The 18,744-nt window shown below is 43.2% G+C and overlaps 1 protein-coding gene across 1 annotated transcript; it reads left to right on the top strand.

Moving 5' to 3' along the window:
- The first annotated feature begins 3,716 nt into the window (after positions 1 to 3,716).
- Positions 3,717 to 9,745, top strand: c17h15orf40 (chromosome 17 C15orf40 homolog). Its single transcript, XM_029696703.1, has 4 exons — positions 3,717 to 4,068; positions 8,792 to 8,921; positions 9,095 to 9,222; positions 9,316 to 9,745. Exons 1-4 carry the CDS (start codon positions 3,871 to 3,873, stop codon positions 9,406 to 9,408), a joined length of 549 nt encoding a protein of 182 aa, XP_029552563.1. The 5' UTR covers positions 3,717 to 3,870; the 3' UTR covers positions 9,409 to 9,745.
- The last annotated feature ends 8,999 nt before the right edge of the window (positions 9,746 to 18,744 follow it).

The following is an 18,744-nucleotide window of genomic DNA, read 5'->3' as shown; positions in this document are numbered from 1 at the left end:
CTGCAGTTGTTAACACTGTAGTTATTCAATTTCATACATATTTATGTTGTTTGTAACCTACTGCTGTGTGTTATATGGCTAATGAATGAAGTTCTTATGTAGCTGCCCCTCAACTAAAGTAATACAGAACATGTTGAAGTATACTAGACATAAAAAGTGAGCGAATTGTTATGTCGGCAAATTGTTATGAATTTAATTTTCTGAATGCCTTTACAAAAAAAACGTTTAGAAAACATGCGCAGATAACGCGCAGAGTTGACACCGATGGAGACACGCTGTTGCAACTTGCCATGCGCAGGCAGACCTGTGTGAAATTAGCCACAATAAGGATTAGCCACAAAACTGCCATTTGCAGTTCGTCTTCAAAATAAAGGTCCCCAATTGAAAATGATTAAAACGAATACAAATAGTGGAATCATGCCATATTTTGACAAGATAATGCTAAACAAGTTCGGAATGTTGTTATATAAATTCCACAAATGACAAAAATTTGTTAATTTTATCTGTTAATAAAAATATGTTGAAATCACACTGTGGATGTATTAGACTTTATAATTGCATTGGGGGCATACTTACAGTGCCTTCAGAAAGTATTCACACCCCTTGAGCCTTTACATATTTTGTTGTGTTACAGCTGGAATTGCTAAATGGATTACACTGAGATTTGTGTCACTGGCATACACACAATACCCCATAATCTCAAAATGGAATAATGTTTTTAGAATTCTTTACGAATTAATGAAATTGTGTCAATAAGTATTATTCCCCTTTGTTACAGCATGCCTAAATACATTCAGTTAAATAAAGGAAATATCCACTGCTCAAAAAAATAAAGGGAACACTTAAACAACACAATGTAACTCCAAGTCAATCACACTTCTGTGAAATCAAACTGTCCACTTAGGAAGCAACACTGATTGACAATAAATTTCACATGCTGTTGTGCAAATGGAATAGACAACAGGTGGACATTATAGGCAATAAGCAAGACACCCCCAATAAAGGAGTGGTTCTGCAGGTGGAGACCACAGACCACTTCTCAGTTCCTATGCTTCCTGGCTGATGTTTTGGTCACTTTTGAATGCTGGCGGTGCTTTCACTCTAGTGGTAGCATGAGACGGAGTCTACAACCCACACAAGTGGCTCAGGTAGTGCAGCTCATCCAGGATGGCACATCAATGCGAGCTGTGGCAAGAAGGTTTGCTGTGTCTGTCAGCGTAGTGTCCAGAGCATGGAGGCGCTACCAGGAGACAGGCCAGTACATCAGGAGATGTGGAGGAGGCCGTAGGAGGGCAACAACCCAGCAGCAGGACCGCTACCTCCATCTTTGTACAAGGAGGAGCAGGAGGAGCACCGACAGAGCCCTGCAAAATGACATCCAGCAGGCCACAAATGTGCATGTGTCTGCTCAAACGGTCAGAAACAGACTCCATGAGGGTGGTATGAGGGCCCGACGTCCACAGGTGGGGGTTGTGCTTACAGCCCAACACCATGCAGGACGTTTGGCATTTGCCAGAGAACACCAAGATTGGCAAATTCACCACTGTGCTCTTCACAGATGAAAGCAGGTTCACACTGAGCACGTGACAGACGTGACAGAGTCTGGAGACGCCGTGGAGAACGTTCTGCTGCCTGCAGCATCCTCCAGCATGACTGGTTTGGCGGTGGGTCAGTCATGGTGTGGGGTGGCATTTCTTTGGGGGGCCGCACAGCCCTCCATGTGCTCGCAAGAGGTAGCCTGACTGCCATTAGGTACCGAGATGAGATCCTCAGACCCCTTGTGAGACCATATGCTGGTGCGGTTGGCCCTGGGTTCCTCCTAATGCAAGACAATGCTAGACCTCATGTGGCTGGAGTGTGTCAGCAGTTCCTGCAAGAGGAAGGCATTGATGCTATGGACTGGCCCGCCCATTCCCCAGACCTGAATCCAATTGAGCACATCTGGGACATCATGTCTCGCTCCATCCACCAACACCACGTTGCACCACAGACTGTCCAGGAGTTGGCGGATGCTTTAGTCCAGGTCTGGGAGGAGATCCCTCAGGAGACCATCCGCCACCTCATCAGGAGCATGCCCAGGCGTTGTAGGGAGTTCATACAGGCACTGGAGGCCACACACACTACTGAGCCTCATTTTGACTTGTTTTAAGGACATTACATCAAAGTTGGATCAGCCTGTAGTGTGGTTTTCCACTTTAATTTTGAGTGTGACTCCAAATCCAGACCTCCATGGGTTAATAAATCGGATTTCCATTGATTATTTTTGTGTGAATTTGTTGTCAGCACATTCAACTATGTAAAGAAAAAAGTATTTAATAAGATTATTTCTTTCATTCAGATCTAGGATGTGTTGTTTAAGTGTTCCCTTTATTTTTTTAAGCAGTGTATATAACTGCCTTAATTTTGCTAGGCCCCAGGAAGAGTAGCTACTGCCTTGGAATAATAAATACAAATACAACTCAGTTGCCAGAGAGGAAAGAAACCGCTCAGGGACTTCACCATGAGGCCAATGGTGATTTTAAAACAGTTACAGTGTTTAATGGCTGTGCTATGAGAAAATTGATGATGGATCAACAACATTGTAGTTACTCAACAATACTAACTTAAATGACAGAGTGAAAAGAAGGAAGCCTTTACAGAACAAAAATATTCTAAAACATGCATCTTGTTTACAATAAGGCACTAAAGTAAAACTGCAAAAAAGGTGGCAAATAAATGTAATTTATGTCATGAATTTAAAGCATTATGTTTGGGGTAAATCCAACACAACACATCACTGAGTACAGCTCTTCATATGTTCAAGCATGGTGGTGGCTGCTTCATGTTATGGGTATGCTCGTCATCGGCTAGGAATAGAGAGTTTTGTAGGATAAAAAGAAACGGAATAGAGCTAAACACAAGTCCTAATAGAAAACCTAGTTCAGTCTGCTTTCCAACAGACAATGGGAAACAAATTCACCTTTCAGACAGGACAATAACCTAAACACAAGGCCAAATATACACTGGAGGTGTTTACCAAGAGGACATTGAATGTTTCTGAGTGGCCTAGTTACAGTTGACTTAAATCGTCTTGAGGATCTAATGCAAGACTTGAAAATAGCTGTCTAGCAATGATCAACAACCAACTTTTCAGAGCTTGAATAATTTTTTTAAAGAATATTGTGCAAATATTATACAATCCAGGTGTGCAAAGCTCTTGCTGTAATCGCTACCAAAGGGATGTGAATACTTATTGTAAATTAGGCATTTTATTTTCAATAAACTATCTAACATTTCTAAAAACATGTTTTCACTATCCTCATGTAACACAAAAATGTGGAATACGTTGAGGGTTTTGAATACTTTATGAAGGTACTGTACAGCCTAACCTATGGATTGTGCACCCATGAAATGCTAATATTTGTGTAAACTCTACACAGTTGTGTTCTGCGAGTGTCAGTGAGAAGGCTGATACCCCATTTCATGAGTGCACAACCAATAGGTTAGTCTGCACAGTGCATATAAGTATGCCCCCAATGCATTTCTAAAGTATAATACATCCACAGTGAGATTAACAGATTTTTACTTTTTTGTGTCAAATTAACTAATTATTGTATTTTATTGAATTTATATAACAACATTCCGACTTTGTTAAGTATTATCTAGTCCAAACATGGCATGATTCCACTAGTTCAATGGGGACTTTTATTTAGAAAGCAACCCGGAAATTACACTATTGTTGCTCATCTTTATTCTGGCTAGCTTCACATAGGTCCCAGGCAGCACTGTGTGCAGTAGCTTTGTTAACATTTTCTGACCGCTGTGCTTTGACGTTACTGGAGATTAATAAAACAAATGCACTGTAGTTTGAATAGTCACTGAGATTCCTTGATGTTCACCCAAACCCGTTCTTTTCGTTTAACCCGGACAACATTACTTCAGGTGTTACATTTGAGCAACTTTATCCAAAAGCATCTGTCTCTCTACTTCTGTCGGAGACTGTCCTCATCATCACACCGGCTTGAGGGACCTTTGGCAGCAAGAAGAAATTACTCTGGAAACCATAACATGCCCAAAAAGGACAAAACGGTAGGGCTGTGCTAAAACAATGTCCGTGTAGTACAACCTCCGCCCAGTACAGTACCCTGCCCAGAATTTAGTCACTGCTACTATCCGGCTACAACCTGCGGTACTCAACCCGGCACCTTAGAGACTGCTACACTATGTGCATAGTCATTGAACACTGGACACTTTAATAATGTCTACATACTGTTTTACCCACTTCACATGTATATACTGTATTGTAAAAGCCAATTTATGCTTGATCCGAAAATGTGGTCAGAGGCTTCCTATGGAGGTTGTGACGCAATTACGGAGCCTCTGGGGCATGCAGAGGCCAAATCAAACTCTGTTCCGTTCTAAAATGTTGTAATAATGCGGAGGGCTCTGTATAGCTCCGCATTGACATGCTTGGTCGACGATAGGTGGGGTGGTACGTGCTGTATAAACACAAATTAACTTCCTTATCAACTTCCTTCACAATAGCTCTGCTCCACTGAGCTATTGTAACAGTGTAGGTTCCGTCCCTCTCTTCGCCCCAACCAGGGACCCTTGCACACATCAACAACTGTTACCCATCGCGCCACAAAAGCCACGGATCTTGCAACGCAAGGGGAAACCCTACTTCTAGTCTCAGAGCGAGTGACGTCACTGATTGAAATGCTATTAGCGCGCACCACCGCTAACTAACTAGCCATTTCACATCGGTTACACTATGAAAGCCTTGAAGTCTGCGGAGGCTGCATTGCATATGCATATGTAAAAACATGCATATGTTTTTATTGATTGCTACACTAAGGGATGGTACATTTCATGGTACATTTCACATGTCTTATCAAACAGTATATACACTCTAAATAGGTCAGGAGCCAGACAGGGAGACTAATATGGAAAATTAATTACTTGGGCCATATTATTTCAATCATTTCAAGGCTATAGCCTACAAAGAAATACATTGTGAAGCATTTGTATTTCAAGGCTATAGCCTACAAACATTGTGAAGCATTTGTGAGTGTGACACACTAGGCTGACAGAGACATTAAGCACTCAACATTTAGTTGTATTAAATCATTATAGTCTATAAATTGTGCATATAGACGGTGACTTACTTAGAATGAAATACAAATTAAATGAAAAATGCCTTATTAGGATCAGTGTCTTTGAATTCATTTTTGGAAACACGAGTTTGGCCAAAATCTGTGGCTTCAGGCTCATGCGATGGTGCCTGGACAGCAGGCCAGCAGTGGAGAATATCCTCTCTGCGCTTGCAGAGCCACTGGGGATGCTAAACACCCTTCGGGCCACTCTTGCCAGGCTGGGCAGGGATGCGGAGTTGTAGGTAGGCTTAAAGGTTTTTCGGCTAAATAACCCTGTCAAAACGGAAAACTCGAAAGAAGTAATATGCCAGGCATATTGGGCCAAAATTAATTTTGGTCTATGTATAGATAATAGAACGAAAATGAACTAAACATTTAAGAGATCAGATTTTTTTTTTTTTTAATACTTTGACACACTTACCTAGCTACCCACTTTCTTCCTTTCTGTAAAAATGTGCACATAGTAAGTACACCATCATGCTTTCAGGATACATGTATTTTCAGATTCCACAATGATTATTTAGTTGTGGACACGACACCACTGCATCCCGTCTTGCTCTTGGTCCTCCTCATCTTTGTAAGTCACCTTGATTTTGCACCTGTGTGCTTTATCAGTTTCTTTATGAAAATATTTAGCGAACTCCATGACAGTAGCTAAAGCATGAGGCTATAGCAGCATACAGGTAGACGACAAATGCATGCTGGGCGGGGCATGCCCTGAGCTTGTGAAGTGAGCACTACTTGGAGTGCTACTGGAGCGGGCGAGAAGCCCAACACTCCAGCCTTTGGGAAACTCGCTCAAGTTAAATTGGACACGCTCTGCTCCTCGCTCCAGCTTTGCTCACATACTCTGCTTGGGGAATCTAAGCCCTGAATGATGCCTGACAGGCAGTCCTGTCTCCCAGACTGTGTGCCACCCCCAAGACTACAGCCAATCACATGCAAGCAACAACGCAGCTGACTTGGCTAGTCTTATGAGTGAGCGAGCAAGCTAGCTAGATAGTCTTGTTAGCTATCTAGCTATCTAGCTTGTTATCTATGCTGGTTGTTAGCTTACATAACCGATGTGTATAATTGTAAGGGATACGTTTATGGAAAATATTAACATTTACAGAGTGGGTGAGCTCCATTCCTGACAGGCTGATCAGATTCAATAGCAGCCTGAGAGGTTGATACAGTGCATTCGGAAAGTATTCAGACCCCATCCCTTTTCTACATTTTGTTACATTACAGTCTTATTCTAAAATGTATTAAATATTTTTTCCCCTCATCAATCTACACACAATACCCCATAATAATAAAGTGAAAACAGGTATTGATAAATGTTTGCAAATGTATTAAAAATAAGAAACAGAAATACCTAATTTACATACATATTCAGACCCTTTGCTATGTTTGAACAACTTGATTGGAGTCCACCTGTGGTAAATTCAATTGATTGGACATGATTTGGAAAGGCACACACCTGTCTATATAAGGTCTCACAGTTGACGGTACATGTCAGAGCAAAAACCAAGCCTTCAGGTCGAAGGAATTATCCATAGAGCTCTGAGACAGGATTGTGTTGAGGCACAGATCTGGGGAAGGGTACCAAAACATTTCTGTAGCATTGAAGGTCCCCAAGACCACAGTGGCCTCCATCATTCTTAAATGGAAGAAGTTTGGAACTACCAAGACTCTTCCTAGAGCTGAGCAATCGGGGAGAAGGGCCTTGGTCAGGGAGGTGACCAAGAACCTGATTGTCACTCAGACAGAGCTCCAGAGTTCCTCTTTGGAGATGGGAGAACCTTTCAGAAGGACAATCATGTCTGCAGCACTCCACCAATCAGGCATTTATAGTAGAGTGGCCAGACAGAAGCCACTCCTCAGTAAAATGCACATGACAGCCCACTTGGAGTTTGCCAAAAGGCACCTAAAGGACTCAGAACATGAGGAACAAGATTCTCTGGTCTGATGAAACCAAGACTGAACTCGTTGGCCTGAATGTCAAACGTCACATCTGGAGGAAACCTGGCACCATCCCTACGGTGAAGCATGGTGGTTGCAGAATCATGCTGTGTGGATGTTTTTCAGTGGCAGGGACTGGGAGACTAGTCAGGATCAAGGGAAAGATGAACGGAGGAAATTACAGAGAGATCCTTAATAAAAACCTGCTCCAGAGTGCTCAGGACCTCAGACTGGGGCAAAGGTTCACCTTCCAACAGGACAACGATCCTAAGCTGACAGCCAAGACAACACAGGAGTGGCTTCTGGAAAAGTCTCTGAATGTCCTTGAGTGGCTCAGTCAGAGTCCGGACTTGAACCCGATCAAACATCTCTGGAGAGACATGAAAATAGCTGTGCAGCGACACTCCCCTTCCAGCCTGACAGAGCGTGAGAGGATCTGCAGAGAAGAATGGGAGAAACTCCCCAAATACAGGTGTGCCAAGCTTGTTGCGTCATAACCAAGAAGAGTTGAGGCTGTAATCGCTGCCAAAGGTGCTTCAACAAAGTACTGAGTAAAGGGTCTGAATATTTACATAAATGTAATATCATTTTTTTTTGTATACATTTGCAAAAATGTCTAAAAACCTGTTTTTACTTGGTCATTATGGGGTATTGTGTGTAGATTGATGAGGGGGAAAAAATATTTAATCCATTTTAAAATAAGGCTGTAACGTAAAAATGTGGAAAAAGTCAATGGGTCTGAATACTTTCTGAATGCACTGTAAATCAGGATTCTACCTTGTTGGCTGTTTCATAGGTTAAGTTCCTTGCAGAAAGATTAGCAAACAGTGCATTATGTAAATGATCAAGAGTTAATTCCTGGCATGCTGATTAGATTCAACAGCAGCCTCAGAGGCTGGCAAGTCAGGATGCTGCCTTGTAGGCTGTCTGCATGGAGCCTTACAAATGAAACAGCCTACAAGGCAGCATCCTGATTGAATCTGATCAGCCTGCCAGGAATAGAGCTCACCCACTCTGGTTTATATGCATCAGCCTATAATTCGCTGACTGTTACTCTGCCTGCAAGGAGCTTTAGCTATAAAACAGCCTAAAGCATCTAGACATCAGCCTCTGAGGCTGAAATGTAATCTGATCAGCCTGTCAGGAATGAAGCTCACCCACTGTGAGTGTAAATATTATACACAAAACATGAAGTGTCACTTATAATTACACACATATCAGTTATGTAAGCTAACAACCATCATAGATAACAAGCTAGCTTGCTAGCTAGCTAACAAGACTACCTAGCTAGCTCACAAGACTGGCCAAGTTAGCTGCGTTGTTCCTTGCATGCAATTGGCTGTAGTCTTGGGGGCAGCAAGCAGACTGGGAAACAGGGTTGTCTGTCAGGCATCGTTCAGGGCTTAAATACCCTGCGTTGTAATCAACCTGTGGCTGCTTGATGAAGTGGTTATCATGCATCTGAAGAAATTAATAGATGATTCGTGGTACTTTTATTGTTTTGTGATCTCAACAAAACAACTTTTGTTATGTAGTGATCATGAGATAAATAAGTTGTGATCTTGACATAATGAGAACTATTTTTTATTTTATTCATATGTCCTCTCTGGAGAGGTTTGGTTAAGCTAATTGAGTCAAATGAACTTTCATGCAGACCAATGGCTACTTACTACTGTACTGTACAAATGTTGTACCTCTCTCTTCCTCAGAATAAAACTGTAGGCCTACAGAAGGCGTCGGAGGAACCTTCACCTTCTGGGCCAGTAGCTCGAAACAAGAACGGAGTGGTGACAATTTCAGTGCACGCGAAGCCTGGATCTAAACAGAACGCAATTACAGGTGCACTCTTTTTGTATGCCGAAACATTATGGCAATAGAAACTCAACTATGAGACTAATTGAGGGCTAGCCCCATATTTGTGTGCTCACATTATTTGTGTATTTTTTGTGTGTAATACATTTAACGTAGCAAGGCTATGTATTTTTTTTTAAAACAAAAATGATCTTTCCCAGATGTGTCTATAGAGGCAGTAGGTGTCGCTATTGCCGCACCGCCAACAGATGGGGAGGCCAATGCGGAGCTTGTGCGGTATCTCTCCAAGGTGCTGGAGTTGAAGAGAAGTGAAGTCGTTTTGGACAAGGTTTGTTTATATAGCCTACTGTGTTGCCCATAACAGAACAGTTTTTTACATTTAAACTAAAATGCTGCATCATGTCCTTATGTCTCTCTGCAGGGCTCCAGATCCAGAGAGAAGATTATCAAAGTGACTGGGTCACTTACCCCGGAGCAGGTGTTGGACAGGTTAAAGCAAGAGGCTTCTGGATGACATCATGGAGGACATTGTATTCCTGGTCCTATGCACCTTTACAGTATTGGTTGATTTTCAGACATCTATGGAAAACAGCTCAGATGAAACAAGATAGTAGCTATGTGTTTGCATCAGCTGATACATACACCAATAAATACACAATATGTGACATGCCCTATATGGAAGCATTCTACAATTATTTGAAATGTATAGGGGTCTGAAATGATTCCCAAAATGTTGAAAGAACCCTCGTTTACGGAGGCCATCCTCTCTCTTTTCTCAGAAATAATTAGCTGTCTTATCATCTTTTGCACTATGATAGTTAAAATAAAATAAAATATATGAATCACAATGAGTCTTGCCTCAGGTGTGGTTACTTATTTGATTGCTATTGATGTGTCATGTTCATACTGACAAAGTTATCTTAAGTTCCCACCTTTTCAGCCCATCTACCTTCAGCGCAAGAGATAGCTCACGGTATGTAGAAATGGCGCTGGAATGTATAGCGTCCGTTTTACAGGCTCCTGTCCAATTCTGCTATTTTGTGTGTTTTTTGCCGCTGATCTTAACTTTCTTTGTACATAATGTTTCTGCCATCGTTTCCTATGACCTAAAATATCTTCTGGACATCAGAACAGCGATCACTAACCTCGATTTGGATGAAGATTTCTACTTCAATCAGTCGGCGGCGCAGGACATACTACCCACCCCGGACCAGGCCCTAATCCTGACACTCGGAAGAGAAAGAGATATAGAGGCTGATGTGCAGGTACCCTGATGAAATTATGGCGGCGAGTTAATAATCCACCTCTACCCTCTGTTCTATTGGCGAATGTACAATCACTGGAGAACAAACTGGATGAGCTCCGTTCGAGAATATCCTATCAACAGGACATGAAGAACTGTAATATCCTATGTTTCTTGTAAACTTGGCTGAACAAGGACGTGGATAATATTCTAGCTTGTTTTTCTCTGCATCGGCAGACATACCTCATGATAAGCTGTATACCATATTATTTACCAAGAGATTTCATCTATATTTTTCGTAGCCGTCTATTTACCACCACAAACCGATGCTGGCACTAAGACCGCACTCAATGAGCTGTATAGGACCATAAGCAAACAGGAAAATGCTCATCCAGAGGCGGCGTAAGACTGCTAAATAGTTAACCAAATAGCTACCCGGACTATCTGCATTGACCCTTTTTGCACTAACTTTTTTTGACTCATCACATACTCTGCTGCTACTGTTTACTATCTGTCACTTTGTCTACCTCATTTACCTCTTACCCCTGCACATCCACTCTGTACTGGTACCCTTGTATATAACCAACTTGTCGTTTCTCATATGTATCTATTATTACTTTTATTTTTACTTTTCTGTTATTTCTTGTTATTTTCTTTCTCAGCGTTGTTGGGAAAGGCCCGTCAGTAAACATTTCACTGTTAGTTCACACTGTTCATGAAGCATGTGGCGAATAAAATTGGATAACATTTGATTTGATTAGTTATATCTTTTAGAAAATAGCTTAGATCCTTTTGCCAGTAAAATGTTTTCCCTGCATTCTATTTGTTGCACCTAAAACTTACATGAATATACCAAACATTAGGAACACCTTACTAATATTGAAGTGCGCCAAGTTGGCTGGATGTCCATTGGGTAGTGGTGGACCATTCTTGATACACACAGGAAACTGCTGCGCGTGAAAAACACAGCAGTGTTGCAGTTCTAAACCAAACCGGTGCACCTATTACCATACCCTGTTCAAAGGCACTTAAATATTTTGTCTTGCCCATTCACCCTCTGAATGGCACACATACAAAATCCTTGTCTCAATTGTCTCAAGACTTACAAATCCTTCTTTAAGCTGTCTCTTCCCCTTCATCTACACTGATGGAAGTGGATGTAGCAAGTGACATCAATATGGGATCATAGCTTTTACCTGGATTCACCTGGTCAGTCTGTGTCATGGAAAGAGCAGGTGTTCTTAATGCTTTGTTTACTCAGTGTATGTCTTGTTTATTTTCTTTGACCTCATGTAGGTTCCAGTATTTATTTCTGTATCTTTTTTTCTCTCATTATTTTCCCCCGTTTTCTCCCCAATTTTGTGGTATCCAATTAGTAGTTACAGTTTTATCTCATCGCTGCAGCTCCCATAGGGACTCGGGAGAGGCAAAGGTCGAGAGCCGTGCGTCCTCCAAAACATAACCCAACCAAGCCGCACTGCTTCTTGACACAATGCCCACTTAACCCAGAAGCCAGCCGCACCAATGTGTCGGAGGAAACACCGTCTACCTGGCAACCGTGTCAGAGTGCACTGCGCCCGGCCCGCCACAGGAGTCGCTAGGGGTCAAGGACGTCCCTGCCGACCAAACCCTCCCCTAACCCGGATGACGCTAGGCCAATTGTGTGCTGCCCCATGGGTCTCCGGGTCGAGGCCGGCTGCGACAGAGCCTGGCCCTAATCTCTAGTGGCACAGCTGCAGTGCCTTAGACCACTGCGCCACTCGGGAGGCCCTTTATTTCTGTATCTTATTGCTGTAGTTGTGGTAAATGAAATGGAAATGGCAGTGAATTCTCAGTGACTCCATCTCCCCTGTGGTGTGACAGCGGGACAAGGCAGTCAGCCTGAAAACTGTACTTTTAATCAGGCTGTGGGTTAATATTTGATTTACAGAAGGAATTAACCTTTATTTTGAATGTCCTTTTATTTACTTTCATGCAGCTGCTTACAAAAAAACGTGACAGGATGACTGCTATATTGTTGTTTTCCCCCTTACATTTTTAAATCTGATTACATAGTCCAGATAACATGTACAGTAATCCGTTACTATGCAACCTGCTCAGCTCCAGAGGACCCAAGTAAGGGCCTCCAGCCCTGTCGGAAACCGAGCAGCTTGCCACATGCAGGCGCTCCATTCCCTGGGTCTCCCTTATCATGCTGGGCTCCACTGTGTACAACAATTCCCCATCGATCTGGGCAGTACTGGCCCAGGTTGATCAGTCGCTGGCAGGAGTACACGTGTGCCACACTCATGTCCGGTAGAGAGAGAAATGAATTAGAGAGCACTCTACATTTACGTTATTTAGCAGACGCTCTTATCCAGAGCGACTTACAAATTGGTGCATTCACCTTAAGATATCCAGTGGAACAACCACTTTACAATAGTACATCTGTATATTTTTTTTGGGGGGGGGGGTTAGACGGATTACTATATCCTATCCCAGGTATTCCTTCTAATTAAGGAGCAGAAGAGTGGGTGCCATGAGCCGCCAGAGGAGGACTGGGAACTGGAGTTCTCCAATTAAGTTTGTGTCTAGTGATTTGTAAATATTGCTGCTTTTCTCTGTAAAGTAGGAGGCTCGATTGTCTCCAAATAAAGGTGTTGGTAGAGGTTGATTTCATCATCCTGCTTCTGAAGGCTCATGTCGATTGGCTTCACTCCATGTATCCATGACCAATGTTCCCTCAACATTTGTGCAGCACTGAGAAAATGTCAGGTCTGCTGAGCGCAAACTTGAACGTTGTGAAAATTCTGTGCAACTTCCAGTTCTTGTTTACTGTGAACATGGAGGGTGTACCTGCTTTAAGTTATAGTTTTAACAGCGGCCATGTAGGTTAATGTGGCTATTTGATCATAATGTAGGCTTACCAGACTGTCCTACCATCAAAAACAATGGAGAAAATGCATCCCATAACATTTTAACATGAAAATAGCTGTTCTATCATTCAGCCGACAGTAGCATCCGGTGTGTGGTGTTCAATGCAGGTCTACATTCCATGAGACTTTTGAAGAAAAAAACATGCAGGGCTCGACATTAACCTATTTATCCACTTGTCCTTCAGGCAACGTGACTGAAAATGTTGTGTTGTTTGATGCAAGAAACCACTTTAGAAAATATAATGCATTATTATTCCCATACCATTACTGCAGAGAATCACACAAATGATGCTACCCTCTGCCTATTGGCTACTTAGCATATTCAAGCCTGTCTCAAAATACAACACTGCCACTTTAAGGGAAAAAAAGCTCTTTACCTGACTCGCTTTTCAACAATGTCTGGAAATGTATATGTTTTGTGCTCTTGTAGGAAGCAATCCCCTATTGCTGACTCCTTTTTTAAGGATGGAGGCCAGGTACGTATTGCGGAGTGCAGGTGGGTATTGCACAAGAGACAGAGGCTATAAGTTAGAAGCTTACGCATAACCCATCGTTCTTTAGCTAAATATAGGCTAATACTGCATTTAATTTATTACCTAAAAGACGTAGGCTAGGACAGTTTCAAGAAAAAGTATGTGAACCCTTTGGAAATACCTGGATTTCATAAAATTTGATCCGATCTTCATCTAGGTCCATCTAGACCTTTAAACAGGTCAACATTCACAAGGCCGCTGGGCCAGACGGATTACCAGGACGTGTGCTCCGGGCATGTGCTGACCAACTGGCAGGTGTCTTCACTGACATTTTCAACATGTCCCTGATTGAGTCTGTAATACCAACATGCTTCAAGCAGACCACCATAGTCTCTGTGCCTAAGAGCACTAAGGTAACCTGCCTAAATGACTACAGACCCGTAGCACTCACATCCGTAGCCATGCAGTGCTTTGAAAGGCTGGTCATGGCTCACATCAACACCATTATCCCAGAAATCCTAGACCCACCCCAATTTGCATATCGCTCAAACAGATCCACAGATGACGCAATCTCTATTGCACTCCACACTACCCTTTCCCATCTGGACAAAAGGAAGACCTCCATGAGAATGCTGTTCATTGACTACAGCTCAGTGTTCAACACCATTGTGCCCACAAAGCTCAACACTAAGCTAAGAACCCTGGGACTAAACACCTCCCTCTGCAACTGGATCCTGGACTTCCTGACGGGCCGCCCCAAGGTGGTGAGGGTAGGTTGCAACACATCTGCCACGCTGATCCTCAACACTGGAGCCCCTCAGGGGTGCGTGCTCAGTCCATTCCTGTACTCCCTGTTCACCCACGACTGCATGGCCAGGCACGACTCCAACACCATCAACACGTTTTCAGACGACACAACAGTGGTAGGCCTGATCACCGACAACGACGAGACAGCCTATAGGGAGAAGGTCAAAGACCTGGCCGGGTGGTGCCAGAATAACAACCTATCCCTCAACGTGATCAAGACAAAGGAGATGATTGTGGACTACAGGAAAAGGAGGACCGGGCACACCCCCATTCTCAACGACAGGGCTGTAGTGGAGTAGGTTGAGAGCTTCAAGTTCCTTGGTGTCCACATCACCAACAAACTAGAATGGTCTAAACACACCAAGACAGTCATGAAGAGGGCACGACAAAGCCTATTCCCCCTCAGAAAACCCTATATTTGAGATTCTTGATGACAGCTTTGCACACTCTTGGCATTCTCTCATCCAGATTCACCTGGAATGCTTTTCCAAGAGTCTTGAAGGAGCTCCCACATATGTTGAGCACTTGTTGGCTGCTTTTCCTTCACTCCGCGGTCAAACTCATCCCAAACCATCTCAATTGGTTTGAGGTCAGTGTATGAAAGTAAGTGTGTGGGTGTAGAGGGCGTGGTGGAGGGGTCTGCATAATGAAAGGGGACTTGGAACATCTAACATGAAAACATATCTGAAAGAGCAAGCAGCAGCTAATGAATCAGTGAGAAAATAATGAGGCAAGAGTACCACTGTGTGGGTGTGTGGACCATGTTAATTCCTCAGTGATGTGGACACTGAGGACCTTGAAGCTCTCAACCCGCTCCACGTGTTCACCCCTCCATTTCCTGTAGTCCACAATCAGCTCCTTTGTCTTGCTGACGTTGAGAGATAGGTTGTTGTCCTGGCACTACACTGTCAGGTCTCTGTCCTCCGCCCTATAGGATGCCTCATCTTCATCGGTGATCAGTCCTAACACTGTCGTGTCGTCAGCAAACTTGATGGTGGTGTTGGAGTCGTGTGCGGCCATGCAGTCGTGGGTTGACAAGCCCCCCGCCATGTTCTAGCTGGTCAGTACGTCCCCTGGTATTCCGTCTAGCCCTACGGCCTTGCTAATGTTAACCTGTTTAAAGGTCTTACTCACATCGAGAGATAGATCACACAGTCGTCCGGAACAGCTGGTGTTCTCATGCATGGTTCAGTGTTGCTTGCCTCGACATGAGCATAGAAGGCATTTAGCTCATCGTCTGGGTTTCCCTTTGTAATCCTTGATAGTTTGCAAGCATGTCAACAGTTTCATTAAGATGAGGTGAGGTCAACTTTGTAGCAAACTCTATAGCAAACTAAATGTAACATTAAAGCACAGAAAAAAAGTAATTAGGAGACTTAACTGATAAGAGACCTTGTTTTGATCAATGGAGGAAGTCAATGGGATTGATTTAGGTTGTATGGAGGTGAATTGCTATTTCTGTTCCTGGGGATGCATTGAGATTGATTGGGTCAGTTGGTGTTATTTAAGTCCTCTATTCTGGCAGTGACATTAGTCCTCCTCAATCACTACTGCTTGATTCAGAATAGGTATGGCAAGAATTTTCTGTGAGATTTTCCTGGTAATCTGGCTCATTTTCTAAAAAGAATTCAACACAGAGGAGATTAAGGATGGAAGCTGTTGGAGGATGGTGTGTGTTGGGGAAATGAGGGTGGAGGGATGGGGTGTGAGCACAGTGAGTTTTGAAGACGGGCTACATAGGCAGCGCTAAACAGACCTCAAAAGGAGACAAGCGGGAACCAAATTGTGGCCAATAGCCAGGCGGAAATTGGCAGAGGAACAAGGGGAGGATTTTTAACCCTTTTACTTGCCCCTCTTTTGATGGATATTTATAGCAGGAGGTTTCACAGCACTGAATAGTGCAAAACCCATTTTTATTGTGCCCTGGGCACACAGAACTGGAAAATAAGATTTGGCTTTCATCCTTGATGCGCTTGGTTGAGACGAGATTACATGATGCCGAATCCTAACTTTAAATAACTCTGATTTTTTTTAATATCAATGCATGATTTTGTCAATATCAATGCATGATTTTACCAGTTTAAGTTATGTACTTATGACTCAAGTTGATAATCTGCCCTATGCAAGGATGAAAAATACATCAAACACTATATATCCTAATCATAGTACATTGTACTACTTTTTTTACCCCGTTTTCTCCCCAATTTCATGGTATCCAATTGGTAGTTACAGTCTTGTCTCATCACTGCAACTCCCGTAGAGACTCGGGAGAGGCGAAGGTCGAGAGCCGTGTGTCCTCTGAAACACAACCCAACCTTGACACAATGCCCACTTAGCCTGGAAGCCAGTCGCACCAATGTGTCGGAGGAAACCCCATGCACCTGGCGACCTGTGTCAGCGTGCACTGTACCCGGCCCGCCACAGGAGTCGCTCGAGCGATGGGACAAGGACATCCCTGCCGGCCAAACCCTCCCCTAAGCCGGTCAAGCCGGTCAACGCTGGGCCAATTGTGCGCCAGCCAGCTGCGACAGCGATCATAGTACATTGTTGAACAGTCCAATATCTATATCACTGCAGTTCTACCTGCTACCAGTGGTGCTTGTGTTATTGAATACCTAAAAATAAAGTATAAAATAGGTTACTTTAACTGTGTAATAACCATTTTACCATGTCATATCATATTCTTAGTGATTACCTGGTATTCGCCATACAATATAGTTCCACCAAAGTTTCAATAGAGTGCAGAAGGGTTTTGTGGTTTGTGTCTGCTATCATTTCAGATATGGTCTGATAACCCCCCCCCCCCCTATCTCAATCTCTACTGATTGGCCTGGTGCACCCCTTTCAAATCCACATCACTTAACCAGACCCATAACCTGCCAGGGGACACCAGGGTACGCTATTCATCACAGACCATGAAAAAATTTTAGCATGAAATGGGGCCTTTTATCTGTGAGCTTGAAGACTGTCATATAGACGCGTCTGGAAAAAATAAAAACCACAAAGAGACCAGAGGAAAGAGTCACCCATACTGGCCTTCTAACACCACTTCTATCTGATCTCTCATCCATGGATTGACCAAGTCCAAATCTGTTAAGCTTCAGAGGTAAGTCAGCAGTGGGATAGAAGGTGGTATAGCTACTAGTCTGTTGTCTTCCATCTTCTCAAGTAGTAGTAGACACATTTTTCTGAGTGATTGTCTCTAGATGGTTGACTGAAGTGTGCAGATGCCACCCTAGCTTCCCATCATGCTATGTTTGCTGAGTGTAATATGTTTACCTAGCCTTATTTTCAGGGGTCATTGAATTCTAGAGGGTTTACAATAGGTCTTCTTACTGAATCATTTCAGGGACCAAATCATTTTGTGGCCTGACCGATGCCACAACTCCTGAACTATCTTGTCTTCATGGCAGATATCACATTTTCATTGTGTAACCGATGTGAAATGGCTAGCTAGTTAGCGGTGTGCGCACTAATAGCGTTTCAATCGGTGACGTCACTCGCTCTGAGACCTTGAAGTAGTTGTTCCCCTTGCTCTGCAAGGGCCGTGGATTTTGTGGAGCGATGGGTAACGATGCTTCGAGGGTGACTGTTGTCTGTGTGCAGAGGGTCCCTGGTTCGAGCCCAGGTAGGGGCTCGAACCAATCGGAGCATTTTAAAGTCAATGAAAGGCTGTCCTTTTTGGTCAATGAGCTGGAGTGAGCTGGCTGGAGCCCATGTGGAGAGCTGACTTAACTTCTGCTAGCGAAAGCGCCTGCAACAATTATACCTCTATCTGTGTGGCGTGTGCTCCTGCCAAGCAGATTTGAATGAACTCCTTGTGTGCTACTTAAAGTGTGCTTCCCATTTGGCTCAGCTTAATAGCTTTTTCCGGGTTGGAAATTGAAAACCAAACTAACCCAGGCTGATGTGTATTTGTATGGATATTTTGTGATTGGCCTAGCACACTGCTCTCGCTGCCAAGAGGACACACTCTCTTGACCTCCATTTTGGTAAGGTTAAGAAGTGACAATCACATCCACATTTTACAATTTCAATGCAGAACATAATTTGCGTCAACATAATAATATGAACATATGTTGCAGACCTTATTCACTTCAACATACTGTATTATGTTAAACATGACTAAACATAATCCAACACCCATAATCCAACACTTTTCTGACAAGGACTATGGATTTACAGGACCAAGAAGAATAGCTCATGTAAAGAACAGTATTTATTCAATGACTGATTTGGGGGGCTTTAGCAAAAGCGGTGTCACTCTGCACAATTAACATAGCAACAGGAGTTTGCTCCTATTATGTACCTGCTGAGTCTGACGCACACAAACACGGTTTGTTTACAAGGCCCAGTTAACTTGACAGATTTTGAAATACAATACATGGCAGCAGTGACTTTCTGACACCCAA

The sequence above is a fragment of the Salmo trutta genome, chromosome 17 (genome assembly GCF_901001165.1).
Source record: "Salmo trutta chromosome 17, fSalTru1.1, whole genome shotgun sequence".
Classification (NCBI taxonomy): domain Eukaryota; kingdom Metazoa; phylum Chordata; class Actinopteri; order Salmoniformes; family Salmonidae; genus Salmo; species Salmo trutta.
Note: the sequence above shows the minus strand (reverse complement) of the source record. Positions and strands in the feature narration are given on the sequence as shown.